The 18,692-nt window shown below is 41.3% G+C and overlaps 1 protein-coding gene across 14 annotated transcripts in view; it reads left to right on the forward strand.

The window, feature by feature from the left end:
* Positions 1 to 1,623: 1,623 nt before the first annotated feature.
* The window catches only part of LOC119481506 (multiple PDZ domain protein), a 53,111-nt gene continuing 36,042 nt past the window's right edge, over positions 1,624 to 18,692 (forward strand). For 10 of the 14 annotated variants that reach the window (XM_037758534.1, XM_037758536.1, XM_037758539.1 and 7 more), the window contains exons 1-12: positions 1,625 to 1,915; positions 5,218 to 5,303; positions 6,952 to 7,118; positions 11,755 to 11,916; positions 12,234 to 12,373; positions 12,897 to 13,110; positions 13,534 to 13,656; positions 13,934 to 14,131; positions 14,779 to 14,884; positions 15,558 to 15,646; positions 16,336 to 16,579; positions 18,306 to 18,392. In XM_037758534.1, the coding sequence (XP_037614462.1) occupies positions 5,288 to 5,303; positions 6,952 to 7,118; positions 11,755 to 11,916; positions 12,234 to 12,373; positions 12,897 to 13,110; positions 13,534 to 13,656; positions 13,934 to 14,131; positions 14,779 to 14,884; positions 15,558 to 15,646; positions 16,336 to 16,579; positions 18,306 to 18,392 (1,546 nt within the window). In that variant the 5' untranslated portion in view covers positions 1,625 to 1,915; positions 5,218 to 5,287. Of the gene's footprint in view, positions 1,916 to 5,217; positions 5,304 to 6,951; positions 7,119 to 11,754; positions 11,917 to 12,233; positions 12,374 to 12,896; positions 13,111 to 13,533; positions 13,657 to 13,933; positions 14,132 to 14,778; positions 14,885 to 15,557; positions 15,647 to 16,335; positions 16,580 to 18,305; positions 18,393 to 18,692 lie in introns of all 14 variants that reach the window. The other 4 variants (XM_037758532.1, XM_037758533.1, XM_037758538.1 and 1 more) reach the window with 1 other exon arrangement.

An 18,692-nucleotide genomic window follows, 5' to 3' on the forward strand; every position in this document is an offset into this window, starting at 1 on the left:
CTACTGCATCTCTGACACTTATGGGTCACTCAGGCTAGGTGTCCTCAGATGTTATCAATTCAAGGACTTAATTCAGCTGCCTTAGACACGACAGCATACTATTGACATTCATGTCTCACAAACCTGCATGTTAAGATGTTACCCTTCAAGGTAAATTCAATGTAATTTACCATTGTTTGCCCTTTGAATACTGTCTGAGTGGTTTTCTTCTGTTTAGGCTGAAATATTGCGTGATAGGCAGGGCTGATTGATACAATACTAGGCCCCTGTTGACCCTGCTATCTGTGCATTGTGTATGTATATATGTTGCCTCAAAATACACCTTAAAGGAGCAGTGTGCAGGATCTGGTGGTAACTAGCAGTGAGGTTGCAGATTACAACAAACTGAAGCCTCTCCCGTGTGCCAAGCGTGTAGGAGAACTACAGTGGCCGAGGCGGAAACGTGAATGGCCCTCTCTAGAGCCAGTTGTTGTAAGAGTAGCGTAGGTCATTCGGAGACAACCTCATCTATTTAGCAATTTCTTTTCTCCCTGAATGTAGCCTATCAAGTGGACCTCTGGTATTGAGACTGAAATAACTCAGATTTTTAAAGGTCCCATATTATGCTCATTTTCAGATTCATACTATTTTGTGTTCCTTTCTAGAACATGTTTACATGCTGTAATGTTCAAAACAATCTTTATTTACCTCATACTGTCAGCCTGAAATATGCCTGTATTTACCCTCCGTCTGAAACACTCCGTTTTAGCGCATTACGACGGATTGTGACGAAATTGCAACAGAATTGCGTAGCTAGGCAACAGCCTGGGTCCAAGTGTACTTCCTGTCAGCTGATGACATTCACATACACTGCAACCAGGCAATAAACTGGGACACATTTATGGCACGTGTCCACAGGCTCCGTGCTTTCCACGCTTCCCATTCATCGTCTGTGTAAGCAGCCACGCAATGCATTCTGGTAGCGTGGCGGCGCGATTCGAGAATGGAGCGTCACGACGCCCGCTCCGAATTTGCACAAAGTTGAGGGCTAGTCTACTTTATGCAAATCACGGGCGTCCGACGCGACTCGCCACCTCTCGAAACTCCCGAGAATCTTTTAAAATAAACGTTGTCAATCCAAAATACAGACAGATTCATCAACTGCATGGCTTAATTCTCGACTCAAATGTTTTCAGAAACACATTTCGGTGAGTATTTTCGTGAAATAAGAGAAGAAAGTTTCCAAACGAGCCTCCACACTGTTTCCGGTTTGAAAGCTGGGAGCAGCAGCCCACAGAGGGAAAGCGTCCGTCCAATCAGTTGGGGACAGCTTTGTGTCTAGTGACAGCCCACCAAGCATCCAATGTTCGGAAGCGGCGCATCCCCTTCGCAATTAAAAAACGCCCTTGTGGACACGTACCTGAAGAATGTTTACTTTTAAATCTGTGTAAAGGGTCTAAATATTGTATATTTGTGACATCACAAATGGACAGAAATCCTGACAGCTTGTTTCAAATGCAGAGTTTCTGAATACGGGGCTGTGTGGATTTCCCTGTGGATTGAGCATTTCAATACTTCCACAGTATTTATATAGGATTTAAGCCTGCTTTACAATAAAAAAAAACATGAAAATCTCACTTTTTTTAATAATATGGGACCTTTAAGTGTTTTATTACTTCACCACAACTCTCACCCTGGACCAGGGAGCCAGCCAGGCCTAACATATCAGGCCTAGAGATGTCAACCCAGCCAGCAAGCGGCGCTTCAGCCCCAGTAGAGCTCAACCCTCTATGAACATGTCCACAGAGGATCGAGTTACACTACGCCCCATCTTTAAGCCCCACTCAGTCAGTCAGTGGCAGTGCGCCGTTAGCCTGCAGGACAACACAGGATAGGATATACTGGGATACAGGGAAACTAAACGCTCCACACTCATGTAAGTGACTATTTGTGACGAAGTTTCGCTTTGAGGAAATGTTACTGAAAGGAATATAACAACTTAGAGTCGCCTTTGTTAGCTTCATTGTCGCTAATGAGATGAAACACATTCTGTATGTCGTGATGTCAGCAAAGAAACACGGGATTTCAATTGGTTGTCCCTTTTCTTGTATAAAATGTATTGTGTGTACTGTAAATAAGCAACCACGAGGGTTTTATTTGAGAAACCAGCGTTGCTATGTAACTTCTTTTACCGTCTCCATGAAGCCTGTTGCTCCATGGATGAGATCAAGGCCTATAAAAAGGAGGCTGTGTCACGCGTCATCAATGCGTCGTATTTGAGGGGGTGATGCACATGCGCAGTAGAATCTGGCTTACACTGCGCATGCGTAATACCCCAAAACGCCAAGACCCGCGTCCCAGCCTCCTTCTATAGTCCGTGGATGAGATGGTGGAAGAAGAAGGAGGAGGAGGAGTTGTGAAAAGCGGATTGTCCCAAAGTGCCTTTAGCGACTTTATTCAAAATACTAGCAAACCTAGCTGGATTTACCAGCAAATACACACACTTATATTGTTGCAAACGCTTTATTGAGATAAACAAGTGTTAAATGGTGGACGTGCTCGACCGACATTGCCTATTATTGTGGAGAAAAGCCGCACGATAACATGACAACCCGTTATTATTATGAGCTGTTTGTGGTCACGGTTAAAGATCACGTATGATTTCATTCTTGGAGGCAAATGGCACCTTAAGGCTCCCGTGTTTTGGGTTGAAGTCCACTGTGTGACAGTATGAGCTCCTTAGGCCTGTGAATCATTACAAGCCACTAGATAGTGAACCACTTCTGCTCTTGCTTAAAGGTCCCATATTGTAAAAAAGTGAGATTTTCATGTCTTTTATATTATAAAGCAGGTTTAAGTGCTTTATAAATACTGTTAAAACTATCAAAACGCTCAATATATACGGAGAAATACACACACAACCCGTATTCAGAAATTGTGCATTTGAAAACAAGCCGTTAGGATTTCTGTCCATTTGTGATGTCACAAATATACAATATTTTAGATCATCACATGGTTTTAAACGTAAACATACTAAATGTGTCCCAGTTTATTTCCTGTTTTGCTGTGTATGTAAATAACATCTGCTGACAGGAAGTAAACATGTTGGTTGCCCAAACTGTTGCCTAGCAACGCAATACCATTGAAATTCCATTGAAATGCACTAAAACGGAACGTTTCAGACAGAGGGTAAATACAGGTATATTCAGACAGACAGTATGAGGAAAATAATGTATTTGTTTAACATTACAGCATGCAAACATGTTCTAGTAGAAACACAAAATACACGTATGAACCTGAAAATGAGCATAATATGGAACCTTTAAGAATATGAACCATATACTGTACCTCTAATGCATTTGAACGGACACTGATAGAAGTCCCTGAACGCAACATCTATAATAGCCATATTATTGTAATAGCATGAGAAAAAAAACATTATAAACCCATACTGGGCCGCACTACACAGACAAACGGCTAAAGATCAAGATAAACAAAATAAACCCAATAATGTTACAGGCCACATGCTGTATTTAGAAAGCTCATTTGAAACATCGGATGAAGCAAAATGAATTGAACAGTAACAAACCAGTGCTGTGTGGTGATCCTGTTTCCAAATGTACTGTGGCTATTTTAAGAGTCTATATGGGACTTTTAATTGTCTTACCAGTCTCCTGTAATCGTGTAATGTCTCCTCTGTCATGCTAACATGTCACAAAGCCACTACTTGAGGTCAAAGTCAAGTGTCATGATCCTAAAAATGGGAGTTGACAGCCATGACATCATTGATAACAATATGAGTCAAATACACATGATGTTATCATTAGGTTTTAAAAGGATTGATGTGCCAAGCTTTCACAAGCTTTATTTACACAGCAGGCCTATAATTTTCTCTGATTCGAGCATGTGACAAATACATGTACCGCATGTAATTTAACATAACATGTTGTATGTAGTCAAGATCTACTTACTGTCATTGTAGATGTATATAGAGTTGCGTTGGGTCATGAAGAATGAGGACCTTCAATATATCTTAAAGGACCAATATGTCATATATTTACTGTAATAAATCATAAAATGACCATGTTATGTCATCAGAGATTAAGGAAACATGCTGAATTGAAATACTGGCTTCTCTGACAGCAATGCTAGAGCCAGTATGATCTCCTTTGAAATGACCCATCCGGTCCGGAACATCTGTTTTTGTTTTGGCCTGTGCGATCCCGTCCACTGCCCATTTCAACACCCCGTTGCCACATATGAAGCAAACTGACGTGCGAACACAGCCCTCTGAGGCCACGGAAGCAACATAACAAACTGGACCAACAGAGATAACATAACATAAGATTCTACCCACGCACATCTCTCTGTGGTCCGTGTGCAGCTGGGTTATCAAGGCAGCGAGTGTTTGAGACACACAGCCGGTGAAGGTGACTACTGCTGGCCCACTGCTATCAGTCACACCGGAGGAGTAGACGGGCCCCGGCTTCAATGTTTTGAATTTGGACAGCAGTACCCATTTTAAAACGCGAGCTGACAGTACTACATATTGTTCTTTTAATACACATTTTGAGCCAAGGAGCACAACAAATACAAGTCCATATAAACTTTGATTTTAAGAAGAAAAAGAAAATTACAAGTGGCGACTGAAATGATAACGTAGAGCTGCAAAAATGAATCTATTTTGATAATTGATTATTCATTTTTATTATTTTTCAAGCAGTGGGGGTCCTACACAGACTGTTTGCCTGGATATCGAATGGATAATCATATTTAATGGTGGCTGCAGACATGTTGTGCGTATTACAAAACTACTGGCAAAGGGCACTGAATGAAGTCACAGAATATAAATTACCAGGTGTTAATCCATCAATGAGAGCATTAGTGAAACATAATGGAACTAACAACCTACAGTAGATGTGTTTGCTCAAACCGGCACACTGCACCACTGCACTGGGGACTCAGTAAATAGCCTACAGTTCTTCAGCACAATGGCTACTCTGTGATGTTATGGTGAGGCATTCTTAAGAGATAAATACAGCCCTGATGGAATGGGAATAAATCCATTTTCACTTTCATGTTGACCTTTCGAATAGAGAGGTTTTAAGAAGTTGGGTTCAGAGGAGAATGAGCCTTTCCAGCTCTTACTTCCTGTTTGGATCAAGTTTGTTGTGCCCTGATATTCAGTTCTCTGATTGTTAAGAAAAAGACATAACACATTTTGTTGTTTCTTTGCAGGCCTTGAAAAAGGGAAGAGTTTGAAATTGCTGTTAATGGGGAGAAATCACATTCACCTGGAGTTCTAAAAATGATAGAAACAATGGGTAAGTCATCTTCTTTCATTGTTTTATGGCAGCCAGATACAACTAATTGAGTGTGTATGTATTACGATTAAAAAGGCATGATAAGGAAAAGGTTTTTACAAGGTGTGTATGGCTGTGTATCCATTGTATCTATCAAACGTTCCTTTCTCTCCTTCCTCTAATCTCTATCAACAGGCCGAGTTTTAGTGTCTCCAATACCAAATACTCAGTTTAATTAATACTATCATAATAAAAAAAGACACAACATGAAATTTTGCCTCCGCACACTCACTGGGCCTTTTTTTAAATTTTTAATCCTCATATCTAAAACGAGCGTTTTATGCAGAGGGGTTTGGTCTTGTCGGTTGTGTTTCCGTCTTCTGCTGGCTTCCGCATCCGTATTTGGCTCCCTCTGTGAGCTTCTCTCAACCAGCGTAAGAGGCACTGGATTCAGTTCAAGGCGCGGGGGGACTGCCAATGTTGCCATATCTGATAATGTTGCCATATACTTGATTGTTTGTTTGTCCCCATAGAGATTTATGTGTCCAACTGTCGAGCACGGAGCCAAATTGGTGCTGCCAGCTTCCTTCTTTAAAGCCGCAATCTGTGGTCACTCTCAAGACTGGCATGTTGACCGTGTGCTTATGTGCTACCGACAGTAATGTGCAGGTTGGAGCAATGGGACATCATTTCAATTTATGTTTTACCTCATACGTAAAGAAACTGTATTTGGAGGTACAGAATTCAGTATCACATGTGATTATTTTTTTTTCCAATTAATCAAACTAGGACTGCAATTTTGACAATTTTAATAGCATCATCATTATGCTGTGCTCCAGGACCACCCTGTCTTTTGGTACACACACAAACAGAGCGACGCACACATACATGCGACACTCTGGCGGGACTCCTCATTATGCTCACTGAGGCGGGGGCAATGAAAATGATACAGTTACCTGCATAGGACCAGTGGCGAGCAGAAAACCCCCCCTGCTGAGACCCGAATGTTATTGGCTTGTTTACAACGTTTGTTCAAACAACAAAGCTTTCTAAGTGCAAAAAGTGCTTTGGACCTTGTGCACGCCCTATTAGGTGTTAGTCACAGTTGGCGGGCTTCGGAAATTGCTTTATTTTTGTCCAGATGACGTTGCGCTGGCCCATCCTCACTAACAAGCCACTCTGGAGTTGCTCGATTGTGGGGCTTATGCAAGGTCCAGCAAGCAAACAGAGGAGGGCCTGCTTCTTTTATCTTTTCCTCCTGATACCCATTCAATGCTCCTGTGCAACCCACCATTGACCCTAAAGGCAAAAAAGGAAACATTGCTATTCTGAAGACAAACAGTTTCTTTCCTCTGGTGCAAACCAATGCTTTTGCCTTCCTCTATGCTTATTTACATGCCATGTAAACATAAAGAAATAAGTCAATATGGTATACTGTATATATATTTTAAAAGCTTATCATTAAAAGTAAAATTAAATATTTAAATGAATAAATGCAGCCATGTCCAAACACTCTTCCCTGTCTCACTATCTCTGCCCATGTACTGATAAAGCCTCTGTCCTCATTCATCACCTGTCTCCACCTCTATCTCTCCCTACGCCTGCCTCTCCCTGCGTCCACTCCTCTACTACGGCCGGTGCTGTCACTGAAATATGTGATGGCTTGCAGATACCCAGCGTGCCTTGCAGGCGGTGGAGCGTCTCCAGGCCAAGCTGAAAGAGCGGGGGGAGGTGCCCACTGAGGAGAAGCTCAGTCTGCTCAAATCTGTGCTCCAGAGCCCCCTCTTCCACCAGATCCTGGCCTTGCAGAAGTCCGTCCATCACCTCAGAGACCAGGTAAAAATGATTTTGCGGTGTCTGCTTTTTGTCCTTGTAGGCACAGGTATTCATAATAACGCAAAAATAAACACAGCTATGGGATTATTTTAAAAGTTTTAAAGGTGCTATTGATAACATTCATAACATTCAGCCACTAGATGCCACATTCTCCCTCCTTTGTTCCATGGCATTCACCTCACAACAAGTCGTTGCCAGGCACTTAACGTCAATCCATTTATCTGTTTTTTCCCACACTAAGTGACGACCCAGAGATACCACATGATACCAACATTGTTGTACTATTGGCTCACAGGCCTTGTTAGAAGTGGGAATCAAATATCAGATATCTTCCACAGAGATAAACAAAACATTAATTTTGGACCCGCCAACATTTTTTTAATTATTAATTCACAATTTCTTTCAGGAAAAGCCATACTTTTCTTCAGCACCTTTTTCAAAGGGCTCTGTAGATGTATTATTATTATTTTTAAATATTCGTCTTCATAAAAATGTAATAAACAAGACCTTTAATTAACATGTAAACAATGCAGTATTCATTATTGTAAGCCTAACCAGGCCTGCGAGGCTGTAAACATATTAAATTAAAATGACAATGCTGAATACAAATGAGTGATGCGGAGTTCCCAGGGTTCTATAAGGCCCCATGGAAGGTCATTAAGAGGTTACAAGGTTATGGTCATTTAGAGCTCTGCATTATTAGTATATGACTATAAACTGACACACATGCCAGATGGCAGCATTATACTTAGTTAGCACAGAAGTAATATAAACAGAAGTAGTCATGTTGGATGAGAAATAAGAGCTAATTTGTCTATTTTTATTGTCATGATGTTGGATGAGGTGGGGCTGAGGCAGGGGTGATATACAGTGAAGGTCATAGTTCTTGTTAGTGTCGGAGAACACCCATGGGCTTAGCTATGGTGACATTTTGATGTTGAGGCATTAAATAGTCTTTAGGATTCACCGATGCCAACACCGAAAGCAATATTCCAAACACAATGTATTTGCGTTAGGGCTGTCAATTGATTGAAATATTTAATCACGATTAATCGCATGATTGTTCATAGTTAATTGTGATTAATCGGAAATTAATCACACATTTTTATCTGTTCAAAATGCACCTTAAAGGGAGATTTTTCAAGTATTTAATACTCTTATCGACATGGGAGCTGGCAAATATGCTTGCTTTATGCAAATGTATGTATATATTTATTATTTGGAATCAATCAACAACACAAAACAATGACAAAATATTGTCCGGAAACCCTCACAAGTGCTGCATTTAGCATTGAAATACATGCTCAAGTCATAACATGGCAAACTGCAGCCCAACAGGCAACAACAGCTGTCAGTGTGTCAGTGTGATGACTTGCCCCAAAACTGCATGTGATTATCATAGAGTGGGCATGTCTGTAAAGGGGAGACTCGTGGGTACCCAGAGAATCCATTTTCATTCACATATCTTGAGGTCAGAGGTCAAGGGAAATCTTTGAAAATGTCCATTCCAGTTTTATCTCGCGCCAAGATTTGGCGTAAATTTGGAGCGTTATTTAGCCTCCTTTCTGACAAGCTAGATGACATGGTTGGTACCAATGCATTCCGTAGGTTTTCTAGTTCCATATGATGAGTTGCGTTAATGAAATTAGTGGCATTAAAACAAATTTGCGTTAACGTGTTATTATCGCGTTAACTTTGACAGCCCTAATTTGCAAAGGTTACAACGGATTCTAATATTAAAGGATTTCATCTTAAAACAATACTAGCATGCCCACATGTGCATTGAAAGAGTTCCCATCCTTAAGTGATTCCAATGTAGGCGATGGGGGATAAAAATCCTCTGTCGTTCTGCGCACAACAAATGCATTCTAAAGTTCAGCTGAAGCTAATATGAGGCTTCAGCAGTCCTGGGAAGATACCGACGGCTGAAGCCTCATATTAGCTTTGGCTGAACTTTAGAATGCATTTTTTGCACAGAAAGAGAACTGTGTGGAATCACGTTAGGAAGGGAAACAGCTGGCGTGGACAAGAGAAACAACTGTAGCGAGCAATAATGCTTTCGGTGTACATCCTGGGATGTAAGCATTGTTTTAAGACTGACTTCAAGTCAATGATTACATGATAACCATAACATCGTCAAGAAGAAGAAGGTCAAATTGAAACTCCTGCGTTACCTGTATAGAATATTTTCCACATCCTCCACATTCTGCTACTGCTTTTATCTTCCCCTGTTTCCTGAGTGACCTCACTGATTCTGTTTTTGGCTCCCACACACACACCCCCGCCCCTTTAAATCCCCATCCCCAATAGTGTTGCTGCTGCTGTGGCCAAATTGCTGTCAGGAGTTCATACGAACCAGATATAATATGGGTACATGAGCAGAGATAGTTGGTCTAAGTCAGGGAACTCTTTTCTCAAGCTGATTCTCTCCGTTGAGAATAGAACATTTTGAGTGGAAGGAAAGAGCTCTTAAGTCACAGTGGAAAGGGGCCAGGGTAAGCGTTTGAGAAATAGAGACGGAAATATGTGAGCTATGCAGTGGGAGGCAGGGATGCTAGAGCTTTTTTACCCCTTGTGGAATTTAGATTATAAAAGCCCTGCTGGCATTTTTGTGTGCTGGCGATTTAGCTTATTTCAAAAGAGGTACATTCCTACTGTATGTGTGTGTGTGTGTGTGCTGATGCGTGTGTTTGTTTTACTAAGCAACATTTATCAAGCAGCCATTCATCATGAATTCCCTTCAGATCTTGAAATGGGCCCATTCCACGTTGTAAAAAAACGGTAAAGAGACGTATTTCAGAAACCGCAACAAGTCGGCGTTGTGTTTTTATAGAGCTTCCCGAGCTAACTGCACTTGTTTGGCCCCTTTAAGCAGAGCCAATTTGGAGAGAGGGTGCATTCTGTGTTTTGTTGTGAGACAAGCGCCAGACACATAAACACACACACACACACACACACACTGTCCGTCTTCTGGCTCTGCTAGTTAGGCCTTGCACAGCCCCGCGTCGCTATGGCGACAAGGCCCCTACTCTCCAATGAGAACGAGGCCGCTGTGTGAAGTGGGGCAGAAACAATTTCTTAAATGTGCAAGAACCAAACTGGAACTTTAATCCTCTTAGCCAGGCCCCAGCTAACAAAGCTCATGCATGAGGGCAGCAACTTAGCAGCATACTACGCTAAGTTAGCCCGGCCCATAGGGTTTTTGTTTGTAGTGTGCAGCACTAATGTCTCCTGTCCAATGGAGTCGTGCTTCTCAGGACTAATCTGGGACTGTATTTAGAAGGAGGCATACCTTACGGTGCGTGTTTCCAAAGCTGAAAGTTGTGCAGTCAACTTCCCCAAAAATGCAAATGCACAAGTTCACAAGGACAGCTTTAGTTTAGCAATGCCATATGCCAAATGGAGTGTTTATGAAATTATTGCTGCGCGGTATGTCCGTCCTTTTTAAATCCAATTCAGATGGTGATAAACATTATGCCCTTTGGCTGTAATGAAATCGGGAAAAACACTGTTTTATGCAGTTGCCTCGTTGGTGTAATTCGTCTGTCACACAAGTAAAGTCATTGCAGTAATTAAAACCCAAGCATAGTAAGGCATCCAGATGGCCAGTGATGCTTCCCCCCCCACCACGGTAGAAATATTGTATTTGGAGCCTAGTCATTGTTGGAACATCAGCTAAGAGCCATTATACCCTGAAGGATTAGGCTGCCATAGATCCAGCTAATCAGGGTGGGATAACAAACTATCTGGCAACCCAATGGTTTCAGACACCCAGACAGTCTTTAGGGTTTTAGTGTCTAAAATTAAACTAAATGTTTACGTCCACAGTAGGAATGAGTCATGATGTTTTTTGTTTGAACTTTTAATTGTGTTTGGTTTGATTATCACTAGTACCTGCTGCTCTCAGCAGGAGCATTTTGCAGAAATTCAACACTGTTTTTGTAGCCGCAAAACTGAAAACCTAACAGACAACATCACATTTATATTTAGGTATTTAGTAGGGGTTGGGGAAAAAAATTGATACAGCATAGTATCGCGATATTTTGCTTGGCAATATTGTTATCGATACACAGGCGTCGAGTATTGTTCTTTTATTCTATAAAGTATTAATCTCTTAACACTCTGACGGCTGCTATTCTGTCTTTCAGAGGTTGTAGTGGGCTCAGTCCTAAAGCTAGATTGAAGATACTGGTATCATATAAAACTAGAAAACCTAAGGAATCCATTGGCACCAACTAACGCTAAATAACGCTCCAAAGTTACACTAAACTTTGGCGTTGAAAAACGGGCATGGCCATTTTTCAAAGGGGTCCCTTGACCTTTGACCTCAAGATATGTGAATGAAAACTCTGAGATGAACAGAGTGAAAACTGTATCTAATTAGATAAAACACATGTTGACAAACTGCATAATTTGCAGTTGAAAAAAGGTAATTAATCGCAATATATCTCATCGCAATACTCAGCATATTGCAAAATGTTTAAAATGGCAATAAGATCATATTGTGATTTAAGTATCGTATTGGTATTCCCACCCCTAATGTTGAGCTGAAAATGCATATCAGAATAATCCGTCAGTGTCAACATCTGCGGTTTCCAACATCACTCACTACATGTTTGTTTCATTATTTTTCCAGGGGAGTGTCCCAGCGTCACGTGGGAGTGACCTTGGCGATCACGTAGCAGAAGTCAAGCCCAATGGCGGCCATGTTTCCTACTCTGACCTATCAGCTTCTACACTCATCAACGGCAAGACACCATCTGAAGAATTTGAACATCTTATTCAGTCCATGGCGCAGGTACAGACAACTGTAAAGCCAAAGCAATCAATGTGCTGGTTGTACACTGCTTGTCAAGTTGAATGTCAATGTAATAACATGAGCTAATATGTGACATAATGCTGCTAGTCTGTTGTTGAGTTCTCAGTAGATTACCCTGATTAGGTCTTTCTTAACTCAAACCAAACATTCAAAGACGAGAACTAGAGGCTGCACACTGCGCTCTTTTCTCTTGAGACACTTCAAATAGACTTCTAAAGGCTGCCTGAAGCTTTGATGCTATACTGAATCAGCACGGGGCCAAATTGCACATATATATATGTGTGTGTATAACCCAGGGGCGCTACGTGACACACGTGGACCTGCAGAAGCCAGTGTCGGGAGGTCTCGGCTTCAGCGTGGTGGGCCTAAAGAGCGAGAACCGCGGGGAGCTCGGCATCTTCATCCAGGAAATTCAACCAGGAAGTGTGGCTGACTGGTATGTAAGAATCAACATGCCATCCTTCAAAGACTGATTACAATCTCATCATAACAAAGGCAAACATTCCAGAAAGTTTTTTTTAACATTTGGCCGAATTAGAGAAGTCCATTTCAGACAGTCGGGGACTTACACATTTTCTGGAATCTTACAAATTGGCCTTTTTACCAGAGATGAAAGTGAAGTTTTTACAACTTGTTTCAAATTATTTTTTGCTTAGACTGTGGCTTTCAGATGTTTTCTTCAAATTAAAACTTTTCATGCCAACAAAGCATCTCAAGGCTTACTTACAAAAACATAACAAAATGTGTACAGTTATTACCTGTACATTTCTGTCAGAGAGAAATTTGACTAAATCTGGCAAACATTGTAAGAACAAATGACATAGTTACACTGTCAATCGTAGACAGTGAATATTCTGTATACTATATGTGAAACAGATGACAATAATTACTTGATCGGAAGCAGATTTACCATACTATGTCCCTCTCACTATGACACTCCATCCTTCTTTCCCCTACAGCGATGGGAAGCTCAAAGAAGCTGACCAGATCTTATCCATCAACGGTCAGCTCCTGGACCAGACAGTGAGCCACCAGCAGGCTATAGGCATCCTGCAGAGCGCTTCGGAGAGGGTGGAGCTCACGGTGGCGAGAGGACCAATACCTCAGCTAGCAAGTCCCGCCGTGTCCCGCACGCCCTCTGCTGCCAGTACACTGTCAGCCAACTCCAGCGCGGTACGGATATATTCTCACACTAATGTCACAAATAAAAAACTTGCACTTGCATGCCCACTTGCTGATTTTGAGAACAAGAATTGTGCAAACAGATATCTGCAAGAAACGTGGAATAGCTACACGATCGGATTTTCATAAATAAAAACTACACACACATGCGACACAATCACATGTATACACAGAGACAATTGATCATGGAAGCAGCTAAACCCCAGACCTTATTTCAGGCATCTACCTAAAAACCCATTGACTTCCAGACGAGGGAACCGGAAGTGCTAAAATGCTCACTCATTTCTGGGTTTTAGGACTCATTCCTGCAGCACTCTATTCCAACAATGTTTAAGGCTGGATAAATACAAGTCTTTTTTTTTCTCCAAAGTACATTTATTCACTTTATTGTTTCTTCTCTTTTACTACACCTAGTGGCAGCATGTGGAAACGATAGAGCTGGTCAACGATGGCACCGGTCTTGGCTTCGGTATTGTGGGAGGAAAGACCACTGGGGTTATTGTCAAAACCATCCTTCCTGGAGGCATAGCTGATCAGGTGAACACATTTCTACTTTCTGTGGGAATTTGCTTTGGGAGGGTTTAGCTTTGTTAATAGTTGTTTAAACAGTGTTTACCATAAAAAAAGGCTCTTTTTTCGTATTTTATGACACTTTCAATGTTCTCGAGAGATGGCTCTTGTCAGTTAGGTATAATGAGAATTGCAAGCAAGCACATAATTAACTGTCACTCTCGTCTTTTGTTTGGTACCGATAGTGTCATTATGGGTTTCTACTGAAGCTGCACAGACTAAGATACGTTTTGTTCTACCTCAGGACGGCCGCCTGCGCAGTGGGGACCACATCCTGAGGATTGGAGACACTGACCTGTACGGCATGGGCAGCGAGCAGGTGGCCCAGGTCCTCAGGCAGTGTGGCAACACGGTGAAGCTGGTGGTCACCAGGGGTCCCGCGGACGAGAATCCCTCCGTCTCTGCTGTCATGTCCGTGGTGCTCCCCACTGTCAACGAACAGGTGAGAGGGACTGTTTCACTCTGAACCAAAAATATGGCAGCAATTTGATACAAATTCTTACAATATGGAAATGTGTCACAATTGAAATTGATTTAATTATTCAGAGTATCACTCTAGTGAAGCAGTTTCTCTATAAGAAATGATCAAGATGATGATTGATTACTATATGTGACACACTTACTGTCTATCAGAAACACTTCAGGCCCTAAAGTTCAGGTCTTTCATCTCCAGTTTCATCCTTTCTCACTCTTGACAGCCCTGCATAAATGGAATTAAAGAAAATAACAGGTTACATCATCTGTGACTCACACTTTGGAGAGCTGCTGAAATGTTGCTTTACTTTATCAGAAACCTTAAAAGAAACAGCAATTTCATGGCTATTCTCAACACTCAGCCCTATTTAAACATGAATGTGGTTCAGTGACTCACCATATGAATGACATCATATCCTTTTGATTGCACATATTAGCTTATGTTTTTTATGGCTGCCAGCTTCAGAGCGCTCATTGTCAAAATTGAAAAAATGTATTTCGGTGCCCATGTGGTGCCACGAGTTGCTTTTCTGCTGTTGTCAAATGAATCATCCTTTACTTTTATTTTGTCGTCAGTGCATGCTGACCTGTCACTCCCCATTAATCTTCTCACAGGGCTATGAGGAAGAAGAGGAGGATGAAGCATTCGATGTGAGCCTCACCAAGAACACCCAAGGTTTGGGGATCACTATTGCCGGCTACGTCGGAGATAAAAATTCAGGTGAGAAACGGCAGCTTGCCTTTTTTCAGAATCAATGACCATTTAAATTAAAGTGTCATATTGATGTTCAATTACTTCACTGCTTCACTAAATACACATTTAAGCTGCAGTGATTCATATTTTTCTAGCCTATAAACCAATGGATCAAATGTGTAATATGAAAGGGGTTACTCGTAGCGGTGAACCCGGCATTAAATATCAAACTCTACAGACTGTTTTGGCATCTTTTAAGAGCTTATTGTTTTGGGTGAATATTAGACTTAAACTTGATAAGGTGATGTCAACGTCAGTGTTTTTAGCTTTTTCCACTGCCCCGAAAGTGTACAAAATAATCAACTTTTAAGTATATTCTCACTTTTATAAAATATAGCAATTAGCTACAATATAATGGGACCACAGATCTTTTTATTAAAAGCTGCTGTATTCATTGAATAAAACTGAATATTGAATGTCCTCGGTTTAAAAGTCTTTATTTTTCAAGGTTAGCATAAGTGCACTGGGTTCATTACATCATTTTTTTTTATGACTTGTGTACTGTAATACTGAAACACGCTCACTAACCCTGACTTTTAACATCAAACTGAAACATCTGTTTGCGTTTCTCCTCGGGTCTTAATGTCATGAATCAAGGCTACGTTCCTCATCTCTTTAATTTTCTGTCCTGACTCCTCAGAGCCCTCTGGTATTTTTGTGAAGAGCATAACAAAAGACAGCGCCGTAGATCAAGATGGCCGTATTCACGTCGGAGACCAGATAATAGCTGTAAGTACTCCAATTATGCTCTTTGTAGCTATTACTATTTTCTCTGTCTTTGGTGGCATGAGGTAAAATATGCAGCGAATGTTTCATATAATCTATTATAGTGATCACATTTAGTCAATGAAGGGTAATTATGAGATGCGTAATGAATAATTCACAATTAATTGATAGTTCATAAAGTGTTTTTGTCTTGTGGCTGTGAATATAACAGTCTTGAATTAGCACACTGAGCAATTAACTTTCATTTCATTACTGCAGGACATTAACAATGAAGTTAAACTGTGTGTCATTTCTTGCATCGTTTGAAACATGAGTTAATGTTGCCCCGTGTTTTATAGAAGTTCTCACAGTCTTGTTTTGTTCTGGTGTGTGTGTGTGTGTGTGTGTGTGCTTGATTGAGTTTTGTTCTTAAATGATAATGTGCTTTGGGAACCCGACGGAATAAAACACTTAATTGACTTCGAATTCAGTTTTTCACCTGTCGTAAATGATCTAAATAAATAAAGTTAACGGCTAAAATAGATGAGAATACTCATGTGCGGCACTCTGTTTCTGTGCCCACTGGTGTTTATAATCACTTTGATTAATGTTGGTTCAATTTCACCTCTATCAAACAAGACTATAAATGTCAGTTCGGCACACTCACAATGTCAGCACAATCTGTTCTGGCCCCAAATGATCGCCCTCTGCAGGTCGACTGTGTAAACATCCAGGGATACACCAATCAGCAGGCGGTGGAGGTGCTCAGACACACGGGCCAGACGGTCAACCTCAAGCTGATCCGGCGGGGCTTCAGGCCCGAAGAGATCCCCCCCGCCGTGGCGCCCGGTGCCTCCGTCCTGTCCCCTTCCGCCACCATCCCCATCCCCACCACCGCCGTCGTCATGATGGAGCTGGAGCTGGAGAGGAAGGCTGAGGAGATCGCTGCTGCTCAAGGTAGGGGAGGATGAAGTGAGAGAAATTTAATGAGGATAGACAAGAAACACATTCCTTGTTGCTCATCGCCCTGTCAAAAAGAAAAGGTGTCATTTGATGTGTAAATGCGGCTCAGACAGGAGTTTTCATGATGCGGTAACGAGCGACTCCAAATGGAAATTCCCGTCACTTTTATCAATATAGTTAAAATATAGAAACTTTCTCCAGCCGCATATAAAAACACTGACTTGAGTTACACTCAAATGAGCCCAAATTGATGTCAACATTGTGATTGATTATCGAATGAGAAAGGTGACCCTCTGCTAGATTATAGCAGGTGTCTTTATTCGGCTACAGAAGGATTTACTTGTTTATATTTTGAGAAATCATTTTACACCGCTCTTAATACATGAAAAAAAATCTGGCTCCTCCTTTTGGTTCCTCCTAATAATAGCAATACAATGAATGCGCCCACATTACTGGCTATCTTCCCCTCATAAGAGCGAGAAATGCACTCATTATTAATAATCACTGACAACGGCCAAAAGGACAAAACTATTTGCGCAGACACATTGTAAAACAATTTCTGTCAAGTCCTACCCTTCTCATTCATTATTATATTGCAGTGGCTGCACTGAGCCAACAGCAACATTTCTAAAAGAACTAATTCAAAGCTGATCTACGTCCAATAATAAATCAGCATATGATGCCCAACATTTGACAGGGCATCCACACAACTAAGACACTGACAATTGAGTTACAGCTGAGGTCTACATATTTTTTTTGCATTTTTATATGGTTAACATCCATCAAACCAGATAGATGGAACGTATACAGAAAGATTATCGTCCCCAGCTGTACTGACAGGACCTCAATGTTAGTACTGAAGCAGGAAAAAGCAACATAAGTTGCCAATAGTGATAGATGGAGCTTGAAAGTGATTCGATCTGGCAACAGGAAGTCCAAAAAACCAACCTGCAGAAAAACTAGCAGCCAGCGGTCGACAGCAAGAGGAGGCCAGGATTTTCTTGGCTGCTGTGAAACCAGTTAGAGGAAAAAGGAGTTTGCACTTTGGAGTATTACAGATAATAACTACATCAGTGCATCCCCATATTATATGAGGTTATATCCCTAGAGCTCTGTTGTTAAAAACACAGAATATGTTGGTGAGTAAGAATATATTTAAGCTAATGTACTGGGCATGAGATCATAAGTTTGATGTACAAAGTTGTAATGGGTCATTTAATGGTTGGGGGTTAACGAAAGACATTTAACTACTCACTTAAATTGTTGTCAACTCAGTGTTAAGGTTTTTGAGCTCCTTTTACGAGACTAACTAGCATTAGTTTTATGTTAACACTTAAAAGGTGCTGATGTACAGCGTAGACGAAGGCTTGCCCGGGCACACGGGTAGTAATTTCATGGGCGACCACTTCGGTGCCCTGTGGAACTCCAAGGACATAAACAGTGGCATTAAGTTGTAAAAAAAAAAAAAAGCACCAGGGTCATTAAACAGATATTTGAAGTCCTGGAATGTTTAGAGTCTTTCATTATGGATAACATCAGAAAGGGCAACCTTTTTCGGACCAATAAGGAGATGAGATAGGTGGGTCCTTCGTCGTTTTGTCTGTGTGTGCTATTAGAGTAAAGTAGATGACTTTTTCCAGTGGCTGTGTGCCTATACTGTCATGTGTCTGTGTCCCGCCGCTCGCTTCCGTCCGTCTCACTCATCATTGTGTGTTTACAGTCACCGCAGATGAAAAGGCGCTCCTGACAAAGAGTGAAGGATCTGATGTCAGCCCAGCCCCGGATCAGCTAACAGAAGACGAACATGGTAGGAGGCTGGGATTCTGCTTTAAGCACGCCAGCAGAGATACTGGGCACACATCTTGACAGATAAGGGGTTATTGTTGTCAGGAGCACGCTGACTAGCAAAACACACAGTGAGGAGATACTGAGTCGTTGGTAGTTTCACAGAAAATTTTAATAAGCGCAGATAAAAGTTTTTTGTTTTAGTGGGTCTGATCTCAAGTACTTTGCAAACAGTTAGAAAATGCGTGTTGCTCCGCTGGCTGTGAATGATTTATCACAAATTTGCCTTTTATGTTTTGTGTGTTCACACTTTTGTATTGTT

Source organism: Sebastes umbrosus, chromosome 22 (assembly GCF_015220745.1).
Source record: "Sebastes umbrosus isolate fSebUmb1 chromosome 22, fSebUmb1.pri, whole genome shotgun sequence".
Lineage (NCBI taxonomy): Eukaryota > Metazoa > Chordata > Actinopteri > Perciformes > Sebastidae > Sebastes > Sebastes umbrosus.